Here is a 7,626-nt window from a genome sequence, read left to right on the forward strand (position 1 = left end):
GGACACAAGCACGTGGGCTATTATCTGACACCTTCTCAGGCACATTAGCAGGGAGCTGAATCAGAAGTGTAGCAGCTGGGACTTGAACCAACACTCTGATACGGGATGCTGGCAGCATAAGTGGTGCCTAAACCCACTGTGCCACATTGACCCCAGCATTCCTATTTGTACTCTTTGGGGCCTTTATTAAGTAGAATAAAGGGTTACTCAAACACAAGCCCTGTGCTTCTGTGAGGGTCGATCTGATAACCAAGTTAGCTAAGTGACTAACAGGTGTGAAGCACGCACAACATGGATACACTGGACAAAGGCATGACTCATGTCCCTTGCAGGATGGGGTGGGGTGAGATTCTACCGTGCTACTCAGAGCAGCATGCTATTTGTAACTTATGAATAGTTTATTTCTGGATTATAATTGTGTATTATACTTTAATACTTTCCAGCCACAGTTGACTGTGGGTAACTGAGACTATGGAAAGTGAAACAACAGATAAGGGAGAACCACTATACTGATGTGAGAGCCTGTGCATGTGTGTTACTGGGCATGAATAACATGTTACTGGCATGAGAGTTAAAGACATATGACACCATGAACTTTTCCAGTTTACTTATTATTTTATTGCTGATTTCATTATACTCAGCAGAAATATGGTATTGTAAAGAAGGAAAGGAGTTTTTAGGAAAATAAAACTGCCTATGAATTTACAAACCAGTGTAATTTGTTTGTAGTTTTCAAAAGTTTCTCACATTTCAAAGCAAATGGTGGCTTTTAAGATAATTTTATTAATTAATAGAATGATATGTCAAAATTTAAAAATTTCACAAAACCTCAAGTGCATCAGGCATCTATGACAGGGGAGGCACTGTGACTCATCCAATGACAGTGAGTAAATATTTGCTGATCTGTAAGTATAATTTAGGGCTTACTCCAGTAGCCCACTCCAGGGGCCTTTCTGAATATTCTCATTAACTTTCTGGGTATGATAAACAGTAAGCTACAGAATAAATTGCACACACTGAAGAGTAAGCAGTAAAACAAATTGCACCAATTGCACATGCTGCGCAACACACAAAATAGCAGAATTAACAATCTGACACATAACTGCATACAAAATAAAATCCACGATTGTGTTTTGATTAAGGCTCTTTTTAGACAATTTGCTTGGGCCATGACCATGCAGTATCTCTGCATTTCCATGTACGTTATAAGTTGGCCTTTGAACTCCTTTACTCTCACCTCTGACCCAGCAGATCCACCTTTTGACCCCTGAATTAGGCTGTACAGCTCGTTGGTGTAGTGATCACCCATTGTACCCATCATCAAACTGTCAATCAAGTCCATCAGCTCCTTCACTTGGCTGTCCTGCTCGCTTCCTTCAGCACGGTTATTAAAGGCACAGACTCGCCCCCCACATGCTGCCACCAGCTTGCTTAAGGTACTGTTATCTGAGTCATGGATGTAGTCTGTCAAAGAGCCGCCATCAAGATCTTCCTTGTGGGTAAGGAGGACGATCATGTGTCTCATGGCATCCTCTCCAAAGATCTCCTTCACCCTCTGTACAACCTCCTGGTCCTGGGTGGTGTATCGGCCCAGCTGAGTCACCAGGAGCAGCACATGGGGTCCTGGTGCAGAGAGTAAGTAGCAGCTCTGCACCTCCTCATATAGCGTTTCAGAGAGGTCGTTCCCAGAAAACACATCCGGTGTGTCAATAATGATCATCTCTCTCTCTCCCCAGGACCCCCGGCTTTCACTGCAAGTCTTAGTCAAGGCCTGGGCGCTCAGCCTGGACACAAATGCCTGGTTCCTGAGGATGCTGTTCCCTGTAGCACTTTTGCCGGTTCCTGTTTTGCCCACCAGAATGATTCTCAGCTCTGATCCTCTGGCGTGTTGCCTCTTCATCCAGGGTTCTGTTAGGAACAAGTTCATTGTGTCATTACTATATTGATCAAGGCAAATAATTTTTTAATGATAAAGAGATATTCTATGTTATAGGAAAATGTGCCTTCACAAGCTGTTGTATTTACAAATTAAAACCCATCTCCACTATTAAATAAAATTGACTATGAATTTTGAAGCATTTCAATTTCTCTAGGACTACAGGTTTTACTGTGTCTATTCCTAGAAAACCACACTAGAGGAATGAGATGGACTTAGAAATGTATTTTCATCATATAAAGCTTGCTGGAATCACTTGGTTCTGGCCTATCAAAAGTAAGTTTTTCTGGAGAAGGACAGGGAACTTGACTTGTCCGAGAAACTATGTCAAATCTTCATCCTAAAGGGTTTCATGCAGTACGATGTAACCTGGGGACATCCCAGGGCAAGGAGATAGAATCTTGAGCAGGAGCAGGAGCTTCCCTGCCCCACAGGAACCAATGTCTCCTGTAGTAACTCTGGGGCTAGCTTCTAGCTTCCCTGAAAGAAGAATGAAATTTATGAGGTACTCTGGTCAGAGAAGGCCAAAACATAGCTTCATATCACATATTGGTAGCTCTTCCAGTCTGGAGAATACAGGGGAGAGAGTTATTTTTATCACAAGACAAATGAGAGGGTCTCTAAAACAACCACTCATAAACACTGGGCATATACTAAGAAGTTAAGAGATGGGCAAGTCATTTATAACACAATACTAGAGAAACTTGTAAATCTAACCAAGTGTGGTAAAGAGAAAAGGATTCTTGGGAAAAATAAGCAGATGGCACCCAGAGTCTTGGGGCATGTGTAAACACGGAGACTAGCATCTACCTCCTTTCTGGAGAATTGTACATTGGAAAGTGGGCAGAGCTGCTTAGGAGAGTAGAGCAAGAAGCAAACAGCAGCCCATTCCCTTGTAACAAGTGGTTGCAGCAGGAAACAACATCATCGTCATCTTGATGGTGCCCTGTCTCAAGGGATGTTCAACAATAAGAAGGTTAAAGGGAGACCCCCGAGGGGAGGAGTGAGATCTAGTTAAAATCACCAGACAGTGCACCTCTGCTATCCCTGTGAGGCCTCCTCACACTGCACCTCATTTGGATGCCAGCCATGAAGAAGTACAGGGCGGCCAGTCAGGATCAGCCAAGAGACAAGTGCAAAGACCCTGGGACTCAAGAGCTTTGTGCTATTTTTCCTGACTAGGAAGAAGGGAATCATGGGAAGGATGAGGACGCAGAGTCTAAGAGAGAGCTGGGTCCTGGGGCTAAGGCAAGGCTGAGCAGAGAAAGGAGAAACCCAAATGGAAGTTTGATATCAGACTGGACTGAGCATCTTGAGCCCTGATAAAAGTGTTTGACTTACTTTAAGAGGAGATGGACCACTTATCAGAAGAAGGAGAGCAAAGGGTCGTGGGAATGGTAGGAGAAATGTCCAGACAGATCTAAAGATCGTGAAGCATGTTTGAATGTGCAGTCTTGTTCCTGATACACTATTCTAGGAGCTTAGACTTACTGGTGACGGTGGTGGGGGCAGTTAGAGTAATGTCCCCGGCCCAGACATCATCAGAAAGAGCAACCATGCACACTCAGGAAGTCACTTTCTTACCAGAGAGACTGTATTCATTTTGGTCCATTGGTGTTCCTGAGGGACAGAGAAACAAGAAACTATTAGTTTCCAGTTTTGATTCATAAAAAGACCCTGTATTTCCAGACAACAATGTTTCATTTGTCTACTCATCACTGACAAGTCAGGTGAGAAGAGAATCAATATTCCTATTTTACAGAGAAATTGAGTCCCTCACTTCCAGAGAGTTCAGAAGTGAGGTTAATTGTAAACCTTGCGTCTTATCGTCAAACCCAGGTCTCCCCTGGTTTCCTCCCCCTTTCCTCTCACGAGGGTTCCCCACCCCCTCTGCTTTCCTTGGCCAAGTGCCCTTCTCTTCTCTCAACTTTCTTCCTAGGTGTTCCTCCTCTGGATTGAGGTCCTGTCCCCTCTTTGGTCCTCCTGTTCATCTCCCCACCTCACTGCCTTCCCCCCAGTTCTCTCTCTCAAAACCCCTCCCTTTGCACTGAGAGTTTGCAGAAAGACTCAGTGAATTAGAAGCGGATTCTGAGAAAGCAGAAGTAAACTTCACTGGGCCTGTCAGTTCAATTTCTTTATTCTCCAGCAGCCGCCGTTGAGGAAGCTCTACAGTTCAGGAACTTTTACCTTGTGGAAGAAATATTCGCTCATTTTCATCACGTAGTTTCAATTTATAACAACACGTGAAGGCTAAAGCTCTTTCCAGTTAGCACCTTTTGTTGGCTTTATGCTGATTAAAACTTTTGCCAGTGATGTGCAAAGTCATTTCATGACGTTATCCCGTAAATGGGCTTTACTTAAGCTTCTGTAATTTGTTTCTCTTAAATTGGGCAAATTTGATCTTGAAAAAAGAAGAAAATTTTCTTGTGTGGCTTTGGATCTAGAAATCAACACTGCAGAGTTTTAGTAGTGTGAACTTACCCGATTTGTTGTCCAAAGAAGCAGATGGTCCTCTGTTAAAAAACTGTGACCTTCTAGCTCAGCTCGAAGAGAAAGAGAAAATAAAACAGAAACTCCAGTCTGCCTTCTTCCTCTTTTTAACCTCCACTGAACTTCCCAACTGCAAAAGAGCTCAACCACATTCTTGTGTTTGAAATTCTCATTTATGCCATATGTACACACTACACAATTAAAATGTGAAATTTGATCAGAAGTTAATTACTTCCTTGTTGAACAACGATCTTGAACTCTTCTCAACAGTGAAAAAGAGTGTTAGACAGGAAAGAAAGGCAGGGATGCCCAGCAGTTAATAGACGGATTCCTTCTCACCTGGACTGCCTCCTAACAGGGGGAAGTTTACCACTACTACTGTTGTGACAACACACTGTTCTTGCTGGGTGTGTTTTTCTGATTCTCTACTGTGCTTCAACAACAACACAACACTGGAAACTTCCACTTCACATCAGAAATCTGTTCTTGACCATAAAAATTCTCTGTCAAACACGAGTTGGACCTGTTCCCTGTTGTTTTACATGAAGAAGAAATACAGTGTAATACACATTAATCCCAAAGCCCACCAACTTTCTAAATCATGTATAAAATTCAGTAAGTTTCCCACATACAAGAAAAGCTGTCATTTTGGAATACAAGAAGACATATAATACTTTTAAAATTTTATTTTCATTTTATTTGAAAGACAGAGACACAGAGAGAAAAAGAAAAATCTTCCATCTTCTGTTCCCTCTCCAAATGCCTGCAAAAGCCAGAATTGGGCCAGGTCAAAGCCAGGAACCTGGCACTCCCACGTGTATGATAGGGACCCAAGCACTTGAGTCATCATTTGCTACCTCCCAGTGTGCTCATTAATAGGAAGCTGGATTGGGAGTGGAGTAGCTTGGGCTTGAACCAGGCATCCTGATGTGGGAGGCAGGCCTCCCAAGTGGGGACTTTTCTGTGCAAACAGTCCCAAAGCAGGTTTTTTTTTTTTAATATAAAAAATACTTATGCTTTATGGGAGAGAGGGAGGGAGAGAGGGAATATAAATTAAATTATTAGAATTGTATGTATAAACTACACTGAATCTGTTAAAAACTAATTAAAATACTCATGCTTTATTAACAAACTTGACATATGTAAGTGGGAATCCAGTTTTCAGAATTAATTAATTATGTGAATCAACAACACAGTGATGTCATTCATCTCATCTCTTTACTGGTGTTTTCAGTGTTGGCTCTGTATTTACTTTGATAGAAAGATGTTTGGGGGCAAGCATGTGGCACAGTGGGCTGAATTGCTGCTTGGGACACTTGCATCCCAAATCAGAGTGCCTGGGATCAAGTCTTGCTTTTGCTTCTGATCCAATTTTCTGTTAATGTGTACCTGGTGGGCACCATACGGTGCCTCAAGTACCTGGGCCCCTGCCACCCACATGGGAGGCCCAGGTTGAGTTCCTAGCTCCTGGCTTTTGCCTGGCCCAACCTAAGCTGTTGCAGGCATTTGAGGAGTGAACGAGTGTATGGAAGTTGCCCTTTTCTCTCCGTCATTCTACCTTTCAAATAAATAAGAAGATAAATAATTAAACTTAAAAATTGTGGAAAAATGAAGTTAAAAGATAAGTTAAAATTAAGAAAGATGGATTTGAAGTTCTGTAAATTATATAGCAATGTCTAGAAGAAGAATTGTGATCTTTACTGCCATTCTTTTTCTAAGGAGAAAGTAAATTTTTGTTGTAGAAAAATACAAAAATAAAAATGATAAATATGTACAGATCTAATAACAGAGCTTAAAAACACAGAAAGCACAAGTTGGCAAAAATAGAGAAATAAATCCACAAGTAAAATTGGTGATTTTAATAACCCTCTTTCAGTAATTTATAGAATAACTTGACAAAAATTTCATAATTTTAGAAGATTGGTATAGCACTGTTAGTCATCTTAATGTAACAGATACTTCTAGAACATTATGTCTTACAACTTCAGAAAACGCATTGTTTTTCAAGTGCACATCAACATTCACGAAGACAGCCTTAAAAATTTGAAATTATTGAAACCATTCAAGGTAAGTTCTCTGACAACAATTAGATTACTTAAGAAATCAAAACTAATATATCGATAGTGAAGGCAGAAAGAAAAGGAAAGAGAGAGAAATAGAAAAGAAGAAACTGTTGAAATGCCTGGGAGAAAAAAATCACAAAAAATATAGAGAAAAAGATGAGTCCTACAACTTGATAATTAAAAAGGACACATAACCTAATAAAATATAATCTAATAAAAATAGACAAAAAATGGAACATTTCAGAAAAGAATGACTGAGAAGCATATATAAATGAGCTTAACATATTTAGTCATCAGGAAAATAGCCCTCAGAATGGTTAAAATAAAAAATAAGAAGGCAATGAGTAAGGATTTTGAGTGCCCAGAGCCCCCAGAAATCGGATGCTTCAACACTTTGGGAAACACCTGGTAGCATCAAGCAACGTGAGCACCAATTTTATTTTAATGAAGTTTGTTCCTGACAATTTAACTTTTTGTGTTGCTATTGAATCTTTTACCTGATTTTCTTTTTCCTTTTTTTTTTTTTTTTTTTTGACAGGCAGAATGGACAGTGAGAGGGAGAGACAGAGAGAAAGGTCTTCCTTTTCCATTGGTTCACCCTCCAATGGCCGCTGCGACTGGCGTGCTGCGGCCGGCGCACTGAGCTGATCTGAAGCCAGGAGCCAGGTGCTTCTCCTGGTCTCCATGCGGGTGCAGGGCCCAAGGACCTGGGCAATCTTCCACTGCCCTCCTGGGCCACAGCAGAGAGCTGGACTGGAAGAGGAGCAACCGGGACAGAATCCAGTGCCCCGACCGGGACTAGAACCTGGAGTGCTGGCGCCGCTGGTGAAGGATTAGCCTATTGAGCAGCGGCGCTGGCCTTTTTACCTGATTTTCTAAAGGACTTTTAGGACAAAAAGAGGAAGACAACAAATTTTCTTTCTTCTTTTTTTTTTTTTAAAGATTTATTTATTTATTTGAAAGTCAGAGTCACACAGAGACAGGAGAGGCAGAGAGAGAGAGAGAGAGAGAGAGAGAGAGAGAGAGAAGGAGGTCTTCCATCTGATGGTTCACTCCCCAATTGGCCGTTCCAAAGCCAGGAGCGAGGAGCTTCTTCTGGGTCTCCCACGCGGGTACAGACTTGGACCATCTTCCACT

The 7,626-nt window shown here is 41.6% G+C and overlaps 1 protein-coding gene across 2 annotated transcripts; it reads right to left on the minus strand.

Annotated features, from left to right (window-relative positions):
- Positions 1-595: 595 nt before the first annotated feature.
- Positions 596-4,534, minus strand: GIMAP2 (GTPase, IMAP family member 2). 2 transcript variants are annotated; one of them, XM_008250068.4, is made up of 3 exons: positions 4,418-4,534; positions 3,521-3,556; positions 596-1,908 (listed from the first exon to the last, which is right to left on the minus strand). In XM_008250068.4, exons 2-3 carry the CDS (start codon positions 3,546-3,548, stop codon positions 917-919), a joined length of 1,020 nt encoding a protein of 339 aa, XP_008248290.1. In that variant the 5' UTR covers positions 3,549-3,556; positions 4,418-4,534; the 3' UTR covers positions 596-916. The 2 variants fall into 2 exon arrangements, with proteins under 2 accessions (XP_008248290.1, XP_051692954.1); XM_051836994.2 differs by lacking the exon at positions 4,418-4,534 and adding an exon at positions 4,124-4,261.
- Between the last annotated feature and the right edge of the window lie 3,092 nt (positions 4,535-7,626).

The sequence above is a fragment of the Oryctolagus cuniculus genome, chromosome 7, assembly GCF_964237555.1.
Source record: "Oryctolagus cuniculus chromosome 7, mOryCun1.1, whole genome shotgun sequence".
Lineage (NCBI taxonomy): Eukaryota > Metazoa > Chordata > Mammalia > Lagomorpha > Leporidae > Oryctolagus > Oryctolagus cuniculus.

Bases quoted from the DNA above. Each gene is read 5' to 3' on its own strand.
- GIMAP2 (XM_008250068.4), bottom strand. From the start codon at position 3,548: ATGGACCAAAATGAATACAGTCTCTCTG. The intron at 1,909-3,520 runs GTAAGAAAGTGA...TGTTCCTAACAG, and splicing joins AAATGAATACAGTCTCTCTG to AACCCTGGATGAAGAGGCAA.